Source organism: Arabidopsis lyrata, assembly GCF_000004255.2.
Source record: "Arabidopsis lyrata subsp. lyrata unplaced genomic scaffold ARALYscaffold_4, whole genome shotgun sequence".
NCBI lineage: Eukaryota > Viridiplantae > Streptophyta > Magnoliopsida > Brassicales > Brassicaceae > Arabidopsis > Arabidopsis lyrata.
Genome location: NW_003302552.1, coordinates 18,459,082 through 18,477,894, shown reverse-complemented (window position 1 = coordinate 18,477,894; position 18,813 = coordinate 18,459,082). Strand labels below are relative to the sequence as shown.

Below are 18,813 nucleotides of genomic sequence, written 5' to 3'. Positions count from 1 at the left end.
AATTTTAATTAGAATAATTAGTTTCGTTTTGTTAATTTCTTGTAATGACATATCTTTAAAACAATATTGAAAAACTGATTTTACAAAAAAACATTTGTAAATGTATGAACATGCATTAGTGTTGATAAATCATCCACAGGAACAGCTAAACAAATATGGTACTCCTTATAAGTTAGTGGTATGCACATCTTCAGTATATTCCACAATCATATATTATCTATACATGACAACCAAACTCCCACGTAAGATTGACCTAACAATATTTAGAAACTGTACATGTATTTGTATAGTTTAACAAGTTTTCTTTAAAGCCAATAAAACATGAAGAACCTTATAATATCCTACTTCCAAAACAATAATACCTAAAAACAGAGACATCATCTTCTTTAATTCTACCTCAACATTTCCACTTATGTTAATTTAACTACTTAGACCAAATCACATTAATCTACATTTAAAGAATTCAGCTACTTAGATTAAATCACATTAGTTTAGAAGAATAATGAAACTATAATTGAGGAGGTTATAATCTGTATTAGCTTTAGACTCCATGTGAGTTTTTGACTTTCCTTCTCTGTTTCAAGACATTCTGAAACAATGGAGAATGATAATTGTAACAAGAAGAGTCTCTCAGAAGTACTTGATGTCCGGCAATTCAGGCACACGAATTCCCCGGTATTCTCTACCGCCATTTTCGGGGTCATAGTGCTGCTCGTTGTCGCGGGAACAATCGTCTCAAACATGTCACTAGAATCAACTTTCTTCTGGTCTTCACCGACCTCTGAGGTAATACAAATAAACAAAATGGAGAGAAAGTCATTGGCTCCTCCAAAGAACAGTACAAGCAGAGAGAGGATCGCTTGGCTTCGATCACATCTTACAGAATTCGAGATTTTTGGGTCAACCAACCTTTCAGAGCAGTTTCATCAGAGGGTTGTTGACTCTCTCGACGACAAATGTGAGGTTAGATTCTTCATGACATGGTTTTCACCAGCAGAGTTTTTCGGGAAGAGAGAAATTTTGGCTGTAGAAAGCGTCTTTAAATCTCATCCTCAAGGATGCTTAATGATTGTATCGGGATCCTTGGATTCTCAACAAGGAGATAGCATCCTAAAACCGCTAATTGATCGCGGTTACAAGGTTTTTGCAGCCACACCAGACATTTCATTGCTTCTTGAGAACACCCCGGCTAAATCTTGGTTTCAAGAAATGAAAAGCTGCAAAAGAGATCCGGGAAAGATACCGTTACAGCAGAATCTTTCAAACCTCGCGAGGCTAGCAATTCTTTACAAGTACGGAGGTGTGTACCTAGATACCGATTTCATCGTCACAAGGAGCTTTAAAGGGTTGAAGAATACTATTGGCGCACAAACAGTGGTGGAAGGAGATTCAAAGAACTGGACAAGGTTGAACAACGCGGTTCTGATCTTCGAGAAAGATCACCCGCTTGTTTTCAGTTTCATAGAGGAGTTTGCTTCGACTTTTGATGGGAACAAATGGGGACACAATGGTCCTTACTTGGTAACCAGAGTAGCGCAAAGAGCACGAGAAACGACTGGGGACAATTTCACAGTACTGCCACCAGTAGCATTCTATCCATTCACTTGGTTAAACATTCCAAGACTGTTTCAAACGCCAAGGAGCAGCAATGACTCGAGAATACTCAAAACCGATCTGGTGAAGCTGAACAGAGAAAGCTATGGGCTGCATCTATGGAACAAGATCACCAGAAAACTTAAGATCGGTAAGGGCAGTGTCATAGACATCATAATTTCAGACCATTGTATTGTTTGCAGAGGAATTCAGAGATGATTGGAAATCAAATAGATGTGTTTGTGTAAGATTGTGTCCAAAGCCCAAATGGCTTTAGGCAAACACTTTTTTTTCTCACTTATCAGCCAAATACGGAAGAATTTGATTTCTGCTACCTGATGTTTGATATATAAACCTAACTGCCTTGCGACTCACGTATCAATAGCTCAAAAGCTACACACCAAAATCACTCGTCATTGATTTTATTTTGTTGATGAAATTCCCTTTCTCTTGCTATATGTCTATATTTGTAGCTTTTGTGGTAGATGACTGTTAGAACTTAGAAACAGAGGAATGAATTTGGAGAAATTCTTATTATTTTATCCAAATGGATCACCAATTGAAGCCATGTTAGAAAGTAGAAACATATATAAATTTTACCAAAATAATATAAACCTCAGATAAAAATTGATAATATTATACATTATAGACTTATAGGCTTGTAGTAAAAAAAATTAAAAAGTATTAATTCATTCCTTCATTGATCTTCCTAATTAGTTATTTAATTAGGGTTTCATCTTCAACCCTAGTTTATTATTCTTTTTCCTCCGTAGATCAATCAGTGAGAACAAGCTTGCTTAAAACATAAGCCAACCATGTCTCAAGGCAATCAACGATCTTCGAGTTCGACGACAAAAGGAGAATATTCAGAGTCCATCCCAAATGATCTAATTCTTGAGATACTCTCGAGATTGCCGGCAAAGTCAATCGTGAGATTTCGTTGCGTATCGAAGCTATGGGGGTCCATGCTTCGCCTTCCACATTTCACCAAGTTGTTCTTGACCAGGTCTTCAGCTCGTCCACGTATCTTATTTGGGGTCGAAGGAGACGGCGAGTGGCTCTTTTACTCGTCACCTTATCCTCAAAATCCATACGAGAAGTCTCTTGTAGTATCCGCAAAGTTTCATTCGAAGTTCCGTGGACAGATGAATTATGAAGAGATTTGGAGCTATGCTTCTGGTTTGATCTATTTCCCTGACTTTTTGATCGCAAAGGAGGATGAATTAAAATTGCCTATGATATGTAACGTTATTACGGGACAGTATGCAATCTTACCTGAATTTATCAGCCGCAGAAAATCAAGCTTTTTAGGGTTTGATCCGATTGGCAAGCAATTCAAGGTATGGGCTCATCATAAAATTCTGACATTAGGGACTGAAAAACTGAGGTGGAGGAAGAATTTCCGTTGTCCTGCATATTATCGTCCTGAATCTAATGGGATATGTACCAATGGAGTTTTGTATTACATAGGTAGAAGATTTCAAGTTTATTGACGCACAACGCTTTCGTTGTCAATATACAATTAAATTGATAAACTATAAAGGTAAACTATGTGGGATTACTTGGAAGTATGATGTTGATGACATTGAGTTGTGTATGTCGGTTCTAGAAGATGCCGAAAAACAAGAATGGTCAAAATATGTCTACACTTTGCCTGAGAATGAATTCTTCAATGACATCGATGTTTGCTACAGTGATTTCGTTGTTGGGGTGACCGGTACAGGTGAAATTGTTTTGTCGCTGGATCATATATCTAAAGAACCGTTTTATCTTTTCTACTTCAATCCCGAAAGGAGCACTCTCCAAATTGTTGAAATCCAAGGTTTTGAGAATGGTAGTAGAGTTTACGCTTTTATAGACCATGTAGAGGATCTCAGTGCTTACGATGCAATTATGATGCAAAGCAACTCAAGTCAAGACCAGTAAACCAAGGCCTAAATAACATGCTTGAAAAGGCCAAAACCACAACATTGTAATACATCTCATGACCTCTGCAGCCGAAGGTCCTCCTGCAGAACAAGTTCGATTTATTAGCTAACCTAGAGTGAGCACATGTGTTAGTTTTTTATTGGCTAAACTGATCTTGGAGGCCAAGCCAAATTCACGTACAAGAGTCTACCTATTCTGGCTGTGAGTGTGACTTCTCATTTGAGCTCTATCGTAATTGTGTTGCACGTTATACTTAGGAGTTGGGAACAAACTAATGCTTTATCTACACTGCCTTTTCTTAAAACTTATTTTTGCTAGACCATCTCACTTTTACTTTTCTTTCAGTTAGTACTCTCTCTTGGTCTTTGAATTCTCTTCTGTTTTCGAGTTGTTTTTGTATGTTAGTATAAGCTTTGAATAATATGGTGAAATTGAGAATCTTAAAATGGTTTCCCCACTTCGAAATCGTAATTCTTATAGAGAAAATGCAAAACTTAGGAATTATGACTTGTGTTTCAAGCAACGTCACCAATTTTTCTTCTGTTTATGAATTCTCAAGTCATTCTATTAAAAATCGTGCCTGTGAGTAGGAACTATACAAACATGCTTGGGAGAGGTCGGTCTCACGGCCATGAAGGTACCAAACCGATTTTACACGTGGCACCAAGAAATTGGTTGAGATTGTAGTTCCTCGCAGGAAAATTCTTGCAACTCCAATTAGGACCTCCCGGTTTTCTAGGTGACCTAAACCGAAACAACTTTGTTCTATGGATTTAATGTTCAAGAGCGGCAATATATGTACTCTTATTCCCTCTAGAATAAGGTACCAAGTGTATCTCTATATATAAACTACCTAAAGATCTATATTCTGTCTAACGCAAAGGTAATTAACAAGGATACCTAGCAAGAGTACTCAGAGGATTAAGATGCGAGCAAGGAAGTTACCAATATTCGCAATCTTCACGTTTTCTGTCTTATTATTGTATCTCCTCTACATAGAATCTCCGAACTCTACTGTCTCTGATAATAACCCACCGTTCAAACCAAACGTGCCTCTTCCCAGACCCTATGGCCCCATGAGTAGTAGCTGTAATATCAACTCAGTTTTGGACTCGGAGTATAACGAAAAGGAGTTAGATCCGTTGGTGCCTCCTCGTAAAGCTAGCAAGAACGAGAGAATTGACTGGTTCAGAAGAAAGCTACCTGAGCTGGAGATACTGAAATCGACTACCAAGAACAAGAGATTCCATAAAAGAGTTTTGGACTTGTACATCAACAATTGCTCAGCTCAGTTCTTTATGATCTGGCTTTCTCCCGCAAAATCCTTTGGACCAAGAGAGATGTTAGCTGTTGATACTCTCTTCACCACCAATCCTGGTGCTTGCTTGGCGATTTTGTCCAACTCCTTAGACTCCCCCAGAGGATACACCATCCTTAAACCATTGCTTGATCGAGGTTTCAACCTCATTGCTGTAACTTTAGATATCCCGTTCCTCGTCAAGAACACTCCTGCCGAGGCTTGGCTGAAAAGGCTAAAGAGTGGCCACATGGATCCCGGTTCTATCCCCTTGTTTATGAATCTCTCTGATCTAACAAGACTCGCGGTACTCTACAAATACGGAGGAGTCTATCTAGACACAGACATCATCTTCCTTAACGATATGACAGGACTGAGAAACGCTATTGGTGCACAGAGTATTGATCCAGGAACCAAGAGATGGACAAGACTAAACAACGCAGTGATGGTCTTTGACATCTACCATCCGCTTATGCGAGAATTCTTGCAAGAGTATGCCACAACATTCGACGGAAACAGATGGGGATACAACAGCCCTTACCTAGTCTCTAGAGTTATCAAGAGATTAGGAAACAAACCTGGATACAACCTCACAATCTTTTCCCCCGACGCTTTCTATCCAGTGAATTGGATCAAAATCCAAAAGCTTTTCAAGAAACCTGCAACCACAAGAGAAGCAAAATGGGTAGAGAAGACGGTACAGGATATGAACAAAGGGAGTTACATGATACATCTGTGGAACAAAGTCACAAGGAAGATTAAGATTGAAGAAGGAAGTGTAATGCACACTCTCATCTCCACTCATTGCACAGTCTGCAGAAACATCACAAATTCCCACACTTAAGTATATAGATTCTCGTTCTTCGTTTGCTTCCATTGTTCACATTTGCTTTACTTTTCAATGTAAAAGACTCAATGAATCATAAAGAAGCAAACTTTCATAGAAAGATGAGAACTTGGAGATGTTTTAACAACAAAAGAGTCGCAGCATCAACAAAGGTTTCTAAAAACAAATTAAAATTACAGTGAATGAAGAATCTCATTTTCTAATTAGAGAAGAGAGACTCGTCGATGTCGATTTTGATCTTCTCGTCGTTCTCAAACTTATCTTTCCTCGGTGGTGCTGGAGGAACCGGTACTCTCTCCGGTCCCCTTCCTTTGTTCTTGTTTCTCGGCCTCGCCTGTTCACATAAACCCAAAATTTCGAATTCGAAAAGTAAAATTACAGAATCGGAAGAGAAATTGAATACTTACATTCCCAAAAGAGTGATTGAAACGCTTTCCTTTAGCTGTTTTACGGTCACCTCTACCACAGTACACTGGTACACCGGAGAATTATGCCATTGACGAATTAAGAGAGAGCATTGGGAAGAAGAAAGAGAGAGAGAGAGAGATTACCGAGTGGAATTGAGCTGGAGGATGAAGTGGAGAGAGAGAATTGATGAGTGGAGCAAGAGAGAGAGACACCGGCGGTTTCTGAGTGAGATGATGATAACCGTGAAGAAGATAAAGCGACGGTGACTCGCGGAGGAGCTCCGAGTATAAGCGACGCCATCGCCGTGTGCTGTTTTCGAATGTGTTCGAGAGGAAGAAGAAGAAGATAAGGTAGTGAGAGTAGAAAAATGATTTTAGGATAGGCTTTTTATTTGGGCCTTAATTTTTAATAATTATTTAAATTGGGCTTTTTGTTAAAAGCCCAAATTTATCTTAGAACCCTACACATGCTTGTCACGTGTGTAATCGACCTTCTTCTTCTTCTTCTCTTTGGAGCTTCCTTTCTTCTTCAGATATCAACCCAATCGAAACTTTTGATCTTCGAATTTCACAAAGCTCAAACTCTTGGTAAGTATTATTATCATCGACTCATTGATCTTGGCTTCTGAAAAGTTTCGATTTTTATAATCATATCTCTTTCTAATTCTCTAATCACTTGGTATTTTAATCTGTGTTGTTTTGTTCTTCTAAGCTGCTCAGGATTCTTACTATTCCCAATCGCAGAACATTGGTAAGCTCTCTTGTATTTGAACTCTCAAATCTTCTAGAACTTGCTTTAGCCAAAGTCGTTTGATTTACTAGAGTGTTATAGACTCTACTTCAGCTGTTGATTTGAGGAATCTGAATTTGTCATGAAAACGTTGCACTTTCAATTCTGAAACAATCACTCAAACTTAATTCGATTCACAGAAAATGCTTTAGTTTCCCAAAATCACTACTTTCGAAGCTCTGCTTTATCTTCTCTAACTTTGCATCAAGTTTTTCATCACTCCCTGTAAGAACAAGATCATCAATATATAAACAACTAATCAAAATTTCATCTTTATCTTTATAAGTATATATCATTCGGGTTCAATGGAGAAAAATATGGAAGATAAAGAAGAATTCGATGAGGGTGAGATTGAGTACACGAGTTATGCTGGTGAGCATCATCTGCCATTGATTATGTCTCTTGTTGACCAAGAACTTAGTGAACCTTACTCCATCTTTACTTACCGATACTTCGTCTACCTCTGGCCACAGCTATGCTTCCTGGTATTTTGATACTCTGCTTTCGATTATAATTGCTTTACTTTCATGATAGTATGATACTTATGTTTTGATGGATTGATGAGCAGCATTTGTTTCTTTTCTTTTAATAGGCCTTTCACAAAGGTAAATGCGTAGGAACCGTAGTCTGTAAGATGGGGGATCATCGACAGACTTTCAGAGGGTACATTGCCATGTTGGTTGTGATTAAACCATATCGTGGCCGAGGCATAGGTAATTTTCAAGCTGCTGCCCCTAACTTCTTATACAATCAGATTGATTCTGGACTCTGGAGTAGCGATAACTGAACTTCCTGTGGTTCTGATCGTGTTTGATCCACTGCAAAGCCATGCCTTTCTCCTAATTTTATAAATTCTTGTGTTCTTACTTATCATTGTGCTTTACAGCCTCAGAGCTGGTCACAAGATCGATAAAAGTGATGATGGAGTCAGGCTGTGAAGAGGTATGCTGCTCACAAAATTCACTTCTCTCTTTATTCCCTTTCTGGCGAAATTAATTATTTGATGGCACTAGAGTGATATCCTTACCTGGTAGTAGAATTGTAGATAGACATTATGAACCATCTTCTCTGAGGAGTTACATTACATGTCCTCAAACATTTCCTCCTTTTTATCATGCTAGGATAGAATTTCAGAGGTTAGGTGATATAGCTGCATCTAATCATTGCAAGTGTACCTATTGCATTTGATTGTTTAGCTATAATAAGTTTGTATATCACTGAGTGTAGAAGTTTGGTTCTAGCTAATAGAGTTGTAGTAATCGTGTTCCTAAAATTGGAACCGTTTGATATTCGTTTGGACGCAGTGTTATTGTGTTATGTAACTGATGTTGTAGTTTGGAAGCAGAATGCCTGTCTCTCACATAGTATCCATATGACATATAAGTCTTGTATGTAGTCCATGACTACTTATATCAATAAGCATTGGTATGTAACTGAAATGGTAATTTGAAATCAGAAATCCTTGTCTCCCATTTACTAATTGTATATTCAACAAATTATTTTCTGTTGTATCTGTGAGATCCCTTTACTGTAATTTGAGTAGATTGCAAAAAAAAAACACCTCTTGAGTGGCATTTGCTCTTCATTGTCTGATTACAAGATGGGATTGAGAGTATGGTTGTGTGATTACGCAATCTAATTAATGAAAAGATGTATGATTGAAGGTAACTCTGGAGGCAGAAGTGAGTAACAAAGGAGCATTAGCACTATATGGGCGCCTCGGGTTTATAAGGGCCAAACGGCTATACCACTATTACTTGAATGGGATGGATGCTTTTCGCCTGAAGCTCTTGTTCCCTAAGCCGCGTGTACCTCAAATACCTTCTCAAGATCAAACCCAACAAGAGTACGAGACTTTCCCTAGGCCTCGTGTACCTTAAGGCCATGAACGAAGGAGTGTGATTCTTCAATGTATTCTAAATCCTGAACATGCTAAGACTATGTTCTGTTTCGTATGAAGAAATATTATGTGTTCTAGTCCCATATTTTTGAAGTATTCTCGACTGGATTTAAGTTCTTAGTCCAACCTGTTATATAGTAAGCGATTAATCGGGACATTTCAACTCTCTTGTTTGATGATTGGAAAACATGGTTTACCCTTTAGCTCTCCAAGATGTCAAATAATGGATCGAGGCCAAAGGAGAGAAAGATCTCAAAATGATATGAAAAGACATGATTAAATTAATTGGTATGAGATATATTATGAAATACTATCTATTGGATACTTAGATTTATCCATTTTAGCCAAGATTTTTTGTATCCAGGTAGTCTATATATTCCACTTACAAAAATGTTTATCATCAAGAAATAAAAAAACCTCAAATAGTCGCAAAACTCACATGGCCTAAATCAGAACAAATTAAAAACAAGCAAGATTCACCTCTCATCACATAATAGTTATTGACTATTTGAACCCACTCACTAACCAACGTTACGAAGGGTCGGTCCTACTCCATATCGCATAATATGACTCACATTCACATTGTGTCACATTCTCACTTCTTCTTTCTCTATAAAGATTATATGCTATTAGAAGAAACATTTATGCAAAGTTATTTTATTTTTTTAACCAAAAACAAGAAAAAAAAAAAAAGTCAGATGGAAAGTACAAGAATCGACTCTGGATTCAAACGAGAATATTAGTTAATAATTTAAATATATAGTTATATTTTTTTGGGGGCAAAGTACATGTGAAAGCAGAGCATATGATAAGGGTAAACGATTGAGTACGAATGAACGAACACATGCCATATTTAATATGAGAGACAAGAACGGTCCTCTGATCCATTCTTCTGATCAGAGAGAAAAAGAAGAAGAGTGTCAAGTAAATAATGGCACGTGACTCGGACGAAGAATCCACGTGCGACCTCACCCCACACCCATGTGGCCCAAAGGATATGACCGGCTCCGTCGGTCCAACTTGTCCATGTTCCCTTTTTAATTTTAAACACTACCTGCCATTAAGTAAAAAAGTTTCTAAATAGATTGAGTTTTACTTAAGTATAATTTTAAAATTTTCATGAAAGGAACCTCGGCTGAGGCACCCGCCACCCGGCTTCGAGTCCCGGTCACTACGCAATTTATTTGTGGGGCGCAGCGTCCCAGACCACCAGTTCCAGGGGGCCTTTAAGTGGAGGCTTAAAAATCCCAAGCATGCGGGATTAGGCCCAGTGGGCTAGTCGGATCACAGTGTGGTCTGGATACTGGGTTATCAAAAAAAAAAAATTCATGAAAAAATCTCTATATGAATATTTGATTTAAAAAAATTATAGCAAAAGTCTAAGAATTAGCTATTTTATAAGGAGATAAATTTATTATATCAAAAAACAAGTCGTAGGTTTAATATTTCTAAATCAAACCCATTAATTATTTAAATTTTAGAAGATTTGAACTGAAATAACAAAACAAAGTAAGAGTAAATCAACCACAATCATTGTCTACCTCGCCGTTCGTCCTCAATCCGGTTATTCTAATTTTAAAATACGTTTATTTAAAAAAAAAAAAAAATCATTCTTCTTTCTAATTAAAAAACTCTTCAATATACCATTAATATTCTAATTTCCAAATAGCATTCTCAAATATTATTATTACACAATTTTATTATTCGATTAGATTATTATTACACAGTTTTATTAAACTCTTCAATATACCATTACTAAAACATAGGTCTTTGTTTTATTTCAAATCACCTTAATTTTTTTTCATTCTATGTTAATTTCCTAAACACTGATTACTATTTAGTTTTTCTTCTTAGGTATTTATTTTTTATATAAAACCCTCCATGTTTTAATTAAGAAAACATTAATAATATAGACAAATTTCTTAATTTAACTATTTATATTATATTATAATTATAAACAATAATATGTACTCAATCCTTCTTATTTTTTAACCGGTATAAGGAATTGATACTTTAACCTTAACAAATATATTCTCAAATTTTAATTTTTTTTTTTTAGAAATAAATTACTTTTTTTATTAAGTAAGAACCTTTAAATTTGGTATTTATTAACTCTTATTTTCTTTATTGTACTAAATAATTGTAATTCTTAAAAGTGATTGTTGTTCCATTAAAATATATGATAAGTTTCCGTTTTCTTATCACTAACTATTTTAAAATAATTACGCATTATATGTTAAGATATAATTATCTTATTTTATATTTCTCCAATCTCAATTCAAAAGTTTCATGTTTAAATATGAGTAAGATATAATTATTCATTATCTGTTTTATATTTGTTTTTCCGTTTTTTCATATTTAATTTTTTTGTAATTTTTTTTTAAATGGAGGGTAATAATATAAATTATGTGAATTAATTTATTTTAATATGTTTTTCTTAATAAATAAGATATATGGATCCTACCAAAATAAGAAAATGTGATGACATGGATGTTGATGTGGACACCTTAGATGGAGAGAGAACTCTCTCATTATATATATAGATTTGGTATTTATTAATTCTTACTTTCTTTATTCTACTAAATAATTGTAATTCTTAAAAGTGATTGTTGTTCCATTAAAATATATGATAAGTTTCCGTTTTCTTATCTCTAACTATTTAAAAATAATTACGCATTATATGTTAAGATATAATTATCTAATTTTATATTTCTCTAATCTCAATTCAAAAGTTTCATGTTTAAATATGAGTAAGATATAAAGTTTTTCCAACATAGTAAAACGTTTCTCACATTTTTCACTACAATATTTTTCGTTATCTTCTATGATTCACTCGTCGTCTCCCAACATCTACTCTCTTTTCTCCTTAGATCATTTATATTTTCTCCTTCATATCATTCGATACTCAATTTTTTTTTTTATAAGTTTCATGATCTTTTTATTAAAGTGAACAGAAATCTGAGGAGATGTTTATCATAAAGCTTTTTTTTACCATGTTTTGGTGCATCTAAAATTGCTTTATAGAAAATAGATTTCATAGACTCATTCCTATTCGCAAACATAGGATTTCAAGGTGCAAATTTTGCACTTTATCTTGACCATTTGAAAAATACAAAAATCTCTTTCTACATATATAATTTAACGTATATTATGATTCTAGAAAGTATTCTTAATGTGACACTTACGAACTCATAAAAATTATTCTAATTTTAAAATACATTTATTTTTAAAAAAAAAATCCTTTTTATTTCTAGGGGCTTTTGCAAAAATGCCACTTTTTCAATGCCACTTTTCAAAAATACCCCTTTTAAAAAACCTTATAAAAAATGCTCTTAAAAATATAAGATTTACCCAAATATGTATGTAATATTATTAAAACATACACAAACTACATTTCTATGTATCTAAAATCTTATAAATACTTTATAAATACCTTATAAATGCATTTTAAATACTTTTAAAAACCTTTAAAATATCTTGTAAAACCTTTGAAAAACCTTAAAAAATTCTTTAAAATAACTTGTAAAACCTTTAAAAACACCTTATAAAATTTTATAAATACTTGGATCGAGTCTTCAAGTAGTAGTTACAATCCATAAGTACCTTATAAACCTAATAAAACTTTATAAAAATTTCAGATTTAAAAAGGCGCATTTTTTAAAATGGACATCTAAAAGGGGCATTTTTGAAAAGAGGCACACCAAAAGGGGTATTTTTAACAATTTCCCTTATTTCTAATGAAAAACTCTTCTATCTACCATTACTATTCTAATTTCCAAATAGCATTCTCAAATATTTTTATTACACAGTTTTAATACTCGATAAAATTATTTTATTTTTATTTTTGAAGTTCAGGATAGTTTTTTTTATTATTGCAAATCACCTTAATTTTTTTCAATCTATGTTAATTTTCTAAACACTAATTAATATTTAGTTTTTCTTTTTTAGGTATTCACTTTTTAATTTAGAAAAAATTAATAATATAGAAAATATACTAATATATATTATATTATAATTATAAATAATAATATGTTCTAAATTCTTTTTATTTTTTAATCGGTACTCAAATTTTAAATGTCTATTTTCCAGAAATGAATTGCTTTCTATTTTAAGTAAAAACCTTTAAATTTGGTTTTTTAACTCTTATTTTCTTTACTCTACTAAATAATTGTAACTCTTAAAAAATAAATTTTGTACCATTAAAATATATGATAAGTTTCTTTTTTCGTATCTCTAACTATTTAAAAATATTTACTCATTATATGTTAAAATATAATGATCTAATTTATTCAATCTCTATTCAAAATTTTCATATTGTATATGATCTAATATACAATTTTTTACGTTTTTCCATAATATTTCATTAATTTTTGTCAATTATTATTTTTATTTAATGTGTGAATTAGTTTTAGTTTAATTGTTTTTGTTTTAATAAATGAAATAGGTGGAGCCCACAAAAAAAATAAATTATGATGACATGGATGCTGATGTGGACACCCTAGATGGAGAGAAAACTCTCCCATTATATATATAGATTTTAGAAGATTTGAACTTTTGTTACTACATTTTTTTTTTATTAAACGGATTGTCGTTGTGTATTATTAAACCGTGTAAGTGCATGTTAATGACAAAAAATAAAAATTTACTGTCTAATTAGGAAGGAGATACAAGTCATAAGATAAGAATTGTTTTTGTGTTACTAAAGCCAAGTAAAGGGAGAGAAGACGATACATTTCTTAGCCTATTGTTTTTAACAATACCAAATTAAGAAATCACACACTACATATTATCGACTATTCAAATTTCAAAAAAAAAAATAATAAGGAGTGAAAACAAAAATACAAAACCCCAAAAGAGAAAAAAAAAAAATTAAGAGCTTAGCACGCATTTAAAGAGGTGTAGAAGAACACTATTTTCGTGACTTTTACTCCCTCACGTATACGAACACAAAACACAAAAGAAGAACAAATAATTTTAAGAACCCTCCACAAAAGCATTAGACCACCCCTGACTCGATCTCTCAAAGACGGTGGTGTAAAGCAGAGACCGGAGCATGTGCAGCGGCTGCAGCTGGTTTACACTGGTAACACTTAGCAAAGAGACCAAAAGTGTCGACTTGACGAACAAAGTTGGTTACACTAGCCCATCCACCGAACCCGAATCCGACTATAAGAACCCAAATCACCACGAAGGCATTCAACACATACATCGCCGTCCAGCTTGGCATAAAGAACGGTGGCTTCTCCGCCGCATTCTACAAGAAAGGTCCAAAAACAAGAAAATAATCAAGAACCATTAAAGAGAGAGAGAGTGTGTGTGTGTAAGTGTTTGTGGGTTTTGGTCGTATAGTAATGGACAAAATCCAAAGCTTTGTTGACCCATAAGAGAGAGAGAGAGATATGATTGTGATTTGTCATACTCAGACTCTCACTTTAGATTAATGTTAGGCACACAGTCCCTATTGTACAGCTCCTTCTCATTTCTGATTATGACTCTTACCTATTTCTCTCCCCTATTTTCCTCCCAAATTATCCCTTTTCCTCTACTTTTTTGAGTTTTTCTCATGTTACTTAATATAATATACACAGTTTTGAAAGAGAAAAAGAAGTCATGGTCAATTACTAAATACTAACCTAACCAGATATTGTATTTTTTTTCTAAATGTAATCATATAAAAAAATGAGAGCTGAAACCAACTCAATAATAAATATTTGGAGGGGACGCCAGTAAGAAATGTGGGTGATGATCCTATCTTCCGTAAGATACGGAACACTGAACCCCATCAATCTTCTTTTAAAGGACGTTTTTGCCCTTTAATTTCAATAACTATTCACAACCCTACCCCCAACTATAATATTCCTCCACCGACTCTTTCATTTGAGTTCAAAATATCTTACTACTATAATTGGTAACATTTGTTAAAAAGTTGATTTGTAAATCGTTAGCAATGTTTTTTAGGTTAAGTTTGAGTTATGTAGCGTTAAAAGAGAGTGAGTTAGTAATATACCTGACGAGCGGAGGCAGATCGGTAAGTGAGCATGTGAGCGAGGGAGGGGATGATATAAACGGTGAAGCTAACGAGAAGCGCACCGACGGCGGAATTGATGGGACCGAAAAAGGGGAAGATAATAGCTAAGAACCAAATCGGTATAACAACAGGCAATCTAGCCAAAGCCCTCAAGCAAATGCTCTTTGTGTCATGCATTCCAATCACTTTCTCCCACACAAAGTACAATGGTGTACATGCGAACCCGAACGTTATAAACTGCATAACAAGAACACATTACATTAACCTCTCATGATCAAAATTTATTAAAAAAGAGAGAACAATAATATTGTATAATGCATTACCTGATGAATGAGCATGAGGATAACAGCAGCGTCACGCCACGCGTTCTTGGGCATGAGAGAGAACGCGTTGGAGTGGTCGAGAAGTGCGTCTCCGAAGGCCCAGTAAACGGCGGCAGCCGACGGAATAGTTAGTGTGAAAACGTATAACGTCGCCATCAAGTAAATGTACTTAAACTTCTGTGGTTTCCACATAGCATGCATAATCTCACTACAATTTAAAAGTTACTGTTAATAATATTCATAATTTAATCCAAAAATCAAACGAGTAAAAGATTCGATTCACCACAATCATTAACGCATAAACGGGTGTATTTGACAATTCACAAAAGCGTACTATTCCTACTAGTAGTAGTGCTTTGGTAGCAATAGTGTTTGTTATTCCCTTCTTTACAAGGATAGGAATAATTATTATTATTTTATTTTATATTTAAAGAAAACTTATTTTATTTATTTTATTTTTTTCCTGCGGACAACTTATTTTATTATTACTACTATTTTAAGGATTGCTAAAAATAATAATGACAATCATGATGACTGTAATAATAGTTACACCTTATTTGCCGGCAAAAGCTGCAATAGAAGCGGCGAAGAAACGATACAGCCCATAATTTAATAATAAGGCACCAATTTAAGTTATCAATATACTTTTTCAGCCATTTAGCTTTAAATTAAATAGTAGTAATTCAACTATGTCTGACAAAATTTATTGATCTTTTATTTGGATATATTGATCTTTTATTTAGTAATCATTAAGAAATCAAAAGAATAGTTGAGAGAGAGTAACTTACACAGTAACTGCGTGACCTCCAAAGGTGTACAAAATATTTGTGGCTCCGGTAAAATAAAGCACTAGCTTTGTTGGACCTGAGTGTTTCACACCTTCCGTCTAAAATTTCAAAAATTAACAACAAAATTTTGATTAGGAGAATATTAAACAGTGCTAATTAGTACATTTATATACACTTTTAATACAGATTTGGGTTAAGATGCAGGGAATAATTCCTGATCTTAAAAAGAAAATACGAATATTTTCCTCTTTTTAAATAAGGCATATACTGTCACCTCAATGCAAAGCATATATATATGAAAACGACAGTGTAGTGATCTTTATAATGTGAAAAATCTTTATGAAATATTTTATTTTTGTGAAATATAAGAATTTATATTAATAAAATTACCTGGCCGTGGATGATGGAGGCAATAGCTAAGTACCAAGCGGTGTAAGTGGTCATACCAAGGCCAAGGAACGACCAAATTCGGTAATTATGAAACGACGGTATAAAGACAGTGGTTGCACAACACGCGCCAAATATGTAAGTCCATGTTCTCTTGTCCAAATGATCGTTTATGTAATAAATGTTACTGCAAGTAACACCAATCATATTTCAATTATCCTCCATTAATAATTAAAGAGTGATTAAAAAGATAAAGATAGTGATTAAAGATAACAGACCTGGCACAAGCAATGAGTTGGATAACAGATCCAAACAAGAGGAAAGTGCAATTAAATGCGAGTCCTACTGCTTTCCAATATGAACCAAGTAATCCATCGAGTACTTCAAACCACTGTTGGATTTTTTTTAAAGTAAGAATAGTGATTAGTGAAAGTTAATTACGATTAGTGGTTTTGATTAGAGAGAGGGTTTAAAGAGGGGACCTGAATGACGTGGTTTTTGAAGCTTTTGCCTTCTTTTTCTTTACGAGCTCTGTATTCGACGTAGAGAACAGAGATGAGATAAGCAGTCCAGCTTCCGAGTAAACCATAGAAGATCTGAAGTACTATTCCTGATAACATCCCTAATTGACTAAACGAGTACGGTAATGTCAATAGCACTTGAGCCACCTGAAACCAAAAACAATGATTGATAATAATAATCAGATCTTTTTTACTAAGTGAAATTTTGAATCTTTTAATTTAAAGGGTTTTTTGATTACTTGGTTAGATGCGCAGCTGAACCATGCGTCCCAGACGGAGCCACCGTGCCAGAGGAAATTGCTTAGGTTAGAACCGGTGGAGCCGTCGTGTTCTTCGTTATCTTTTCCGGTACGGTTTCCGTTCATCTGATCTGTTCCGTTGTCATTTGCTACAATCGCTTCTACTCCTTCCGACATTTTTTTAGCTTCTAGATCTGAGAGAAAAGAAAGAAAGAAAACAGAGAGAAAGAATCAATTGTGTTAGTAAGTAACTAAGTGAAAAACAGAGTACAAGAGAGTAAGAGAGATCTCAATCTTGGAGATAATTCAAGAAATATAAAACAGAGAGAGAAGGAGAATTGACAGTTACGAAGCAGACTGTTCTTTGTTCAGTTTCTTCTCTTCCTTAGTGTGAATAAAAACAGAGTAAAGAGAGAGAGAGAGAGAGAGAGACTTACGTTTTCTTCTTTTAGAGAAGAAGAAGAAGGTGAGAAAGAATCAGAAACAAGAAAGACCCAAGACTAGTTTTTGTCCGTTTGAGCTGTCACTTGTTTCTTCTTTTGCACTTTCTTTAAGAAAATCACAACTCTGTACTCTCTTTCTTCTGTGTCTTTAAAGAAACAGAGCATAAGAAGAGAACCCAGAAATGTGCAGAGGAGGAAAGAGAGAGAAGACTTTGATCTGAGCAAAAGAAGGAATGAAGCTAAAAATACTATAAGATGCTTCGGGCTTCACCCCCCTCTCCTTTTTATATACTACCAATCTCTTCTTCTCTCTCTTTTTCATTTTTTTACTTCTCTTTGGTTTTTATATTTTAAAAAAAAATAAATTAAACAACTGCTGTAAAATCACACCATTAACTTTTTTTAGGTAACGGTAGCATCTTACTTTTTTTTACGTTTTCGCATTGAATATTAATGTGACTATTTGACATCCTGAATTTCCGGCTTCTTCTATCCAATTCTTTTTTTTTAAAAACTATTTTGTTGAGCCACATGGGTTCAAAATACATAAATCGTATTGAAGTAAAATTTCATCTACTAAAAAGCATTAGTTGTGTGACGAAAACGTATCATTTAATTGGAAATATTTAAGATATGCTGACAAAAAAAATAACGCAACACATTTAAGTTTGACGATTTATTGACTTATATAGTTATAGACTAACATATCTAGATTTAGATATCTCTACTTTTTGTTTTTCTTCAACAGCTATCTTAAGATTTAACACCGTACCAAAAACTAGGATGGACAAACGTAATCATGTTACCAGTTACAAAAAGGTTTAATTCTATGATCAACCACTATATACAAGTTTTTCTTAATCTAGCTTTAGTAGCTAGACTAATCAATACAAGGGATTGGTCGAGCCACTCTTACGTTCACATAAATCCTAGACGATTAGGCAAGTATCTTCCACAAAAGAACAAAAAAAAAAAAACAGATTTGAAACAAAAAAAAATCTCAAAGACCTTGTTGAATTTTTATTAAATTTATGTATGTTTGTACAATGGAAATAGGTTCCCTAAGTTAAAATAGAAACAAATACGTCTATAAATACTTTCGAATGCTTTAAATTTATATTGTATTGTATTCCCTATACACAGTCATGAAAATTCAGAATTATGATGGATCTTAGAATCTCTATGGTCCAAAGTTCAAATTTTTTGGAGCAGACAAATTTAAGACATCTGATCATCGACCGAAGGCTTATGTTATCAGTGATTATAAGTTTGCAAAATACTCATTGGCATCGCCCATCTAAGAAATAATTGGATACTACGG

General features: G+C 34.1%; 5 protein-coding genes and 1 pseudogene across 8 annotated transcripts; 4 read left to right on the top strand and 2 right to left on the bottom strand.

Annotated features, from left to right (window-relative positions):
• Window positions 1-144: 144 nt before the first annotated feature.
• On the top strand, window positions 145-1,927 carry LOC110224139 (uncharacterized protein At4g19900-like). The gene has a single exon (XM_021027460.1). The coding sequence runs from the start codon at window positions 598-600 to the stop codon at window positions 1,810-1,812; it is 1,215 nt and encodes a 404-aa protein (XP_020883119.1). The 5' UTR covers window positions 145-597; the 3' UTR covers window positions 1,813-1,927.
• A 415-nt stretch (window positions 1,928-2,342) lies between these two features.
• LOC110229218 lies at window positions 2,343-4,061 on the top strand (annotated as a pseudogene).
• Window positions 4,062-4,126: 65 nt separating this feature from the next.
• Window positions 4,127-5,679, top strand: LOC9315797 (lactosylceramide 4-alpha-galactosyltransferase). The gene has a single exon (XM_021028879.1). The coding sequence runs from the start codon at window positions 4,449-4,451 to the stop codon at window positions 5,661-5,663; it is 1,215 nt and encodes a 404-aa protein (XP_020884538.1). The 5' UTR covers window positions 4,127-4,448; the 3' UTR covers window positions 5,664-5,679.
• Window positions 5,680-5,735: 56 nt separating this feature from the next.
• On the bottom strand, window positions 5,736-6,461 carry LOC9317633 (30S ribosomal protein S31, chloroplastic). Its single transcript, XM_002879683.2, has 3 exons — window positions 6,218-6,461; window positions 6,074-6,138; window positions 5,736-6,000 (listed from the first exon to the last, which is right to left on the bottom strand). The coding sequence occupies exons 1-3, from the start codon at window positions 6,372-6,374 to the stop codon at window positions 5,866-5,868; spliced, it is 357 nt and encodes a 118-aa protein (XP_002879729.2). The 5' UTR covers window positions 6,375-6,461; the 3' UTR covers window positions 5,736-5,865.
• A 115-nt stretch (window positions 6,462-6,576) lies between these two features.
• Window positions 6,577-8,942, top strand: LOC9317632 (N-alpha-acetyltransferase MAK3). Of its 2 annotated transcripts, none has more exons than XM_021028880.1 (6): window positions 6,577-6,661; window positions 6,786-6,824; window positions 7,150-7,348; window positions 7,456-7,576; window positions 7,750-7,805; window positions 8,528-8,942. In XM_021028880.1, exons 3-6 carry the CDS (start codon window positions 7,169-7,171, stop codon window positions 8,741-8,743), a joined length of 573 nt encoding a protein of 190 aa, XP_020884539.1. In that variant the 5' UTR covers window positions 6,577-6,661; window positions 6,786-6,824; window positions 7,150-7,168; the 3' UTR covers window positions 8,744-8,942. The 2 variants fall into 2 exon arrangements, with proteins under 2 accessions (XP_020884539.1, XP_002881566.1); XM_002881520.2 differs by having other exon boundaries at window positions 6,585-6,661; window positions 6,794-6,824.
• A 4,497-nt stretch (window positions 8,943-13,439) lies between these two features.
• Window positions 13,440-17,875, bottom strand: LOC9317631 (auxin transporter protein 1). 3 transcript variants are annotated; one of them, XM_021028217.1, is made up of 9 exons: window positions 17,487-17,875; window positions 17,050-17,243; window positions 16,772-16,957; window positions 16,568-16,680; window positions 16,293-16,476; window positions 15,903-16,000; window positions 15,115-15,322; window positions 14,771-15,028; window positions 13,440-14,017 (listed from the first exon to the last, which is right to left on the bottom strand). In XM_021028217.1, the coding sequence occupies exons 2-9, from the start codon at window positions 17,224-17,226 to the stop codon at window positions 13,784-13,786; spliced, it is 1,458 nt and encodes a 485-aa protein (XP_020883876.1). In that variant the 5' UTR covers window positions 17,227-17,243; window positions 17,487-17,875; the 3' UTR covers window positions 13,440-13,783. The 3 variants fall into 3 exon arrangements, with proteins under 3 accessions (XP_020883876.1, XP_020883877.1, XP_020883878.1); XM_021028218.1 differs by lacking the exon at window positions 17,487-17,875 and adding an exon at window positions 17,393-17,475; XM_021028219.1 differs by lacking the exon at window positions 17,487-17,875 and adding an exon at window positions 17,399-17,417.
• Window positions 17,876-18,813: the final 938 nt, after the last annotated feature.

What these genes read in the sequence shown, in the direction of transcription:
- LOC110224139 (XM_021027460.1), top strand. Translation starts at nt 598, where the DNA reads ATGGAGAATGATAATTGTAACAAGAAGAGTCTCTCAGAAGTACTTGAT.
- LOC9315797 (XM_021028879.1), top strand. Translation starts at nt 4,449, where the DNA reads ATGCGAGCAAGGAAGTTACCAATATTCGCAATCTTCACGTTTTCTGTC.
- LOC9317633 (XM_002879683.2), bottom strand. Translation starts at nt 6,374, where the DNA reads ATGGCGTCGCTTATACTCGGAGCTCCTCCGCGAGTCACCGTCGCTTTA. An exon ending in CTCCAGCTCAATTCCACTCG is followed by an intron (nt 6,139 to 6,217) that starts GTAATCTCTCTC and finishes CCGGTGTACCAG; the next exon opens with TGTACTGTGGTAGAGGTGAC. An exon ending in TCAATCACTCTTTTGGGAAT is followed by an intron (nt 6,001 to 6,073) that starts GTAAGTATTCAA and finishes TTATGTGAACAG; the next exon opens with GCGAGGCCGAGAAACAAGAA.
- LOC9317632 (XM_021028880.1), top strand. Translation starts at nt 7,169, where the DNA reads ATGGAGAAAAATATGGAAGATAAAGAAGAATTCGATGAGGGTGAGATT. An exon ending in ATATCGTGGCCGAGGCATAG is followed by an intron (nt 7,577 to 7,749) that starts GTAATTTTCAAG and finishes TGTGCTTTACAG; the next exon opens with CCTCAGAGCTGGTCACAAGA. An exon ending in TGGAGTCAGGCTGTGAAGAG is followed by an intron (nt 7,806 to 8,527) that starts GTATGCTGCTCA and finishes GTATGATTGAAG; the next exon opens with GTAACTCTGGAGGCAGAAGT.
- LOC9317631 (XM_021028217.1), bottom strand. Translation starts at nt 17,226, where the DNA reads ATGTCGGAAGGAGTAGAAGCGATTGTAGCAAATGACAACGGAACAGAT. An exon ending in TCAGCTGCGCATCTAACCAA is followed by an intron (nt 16,958 to 17,049) that starts GTAATCAAAAAA and finishes TTTTGGTTTCAG; the next exon opens with GTGGCTCAAGTGCTATTGAC. An exon ending in GATCTGCCTCCGCTCGTCAG is followed by an intron (nt 14,018 to 14,770) that starts GTATATTACTAA and finishes CCTTTCTTGTAG; the next exon opens with AATGCGGCGGAGAAGCCACC.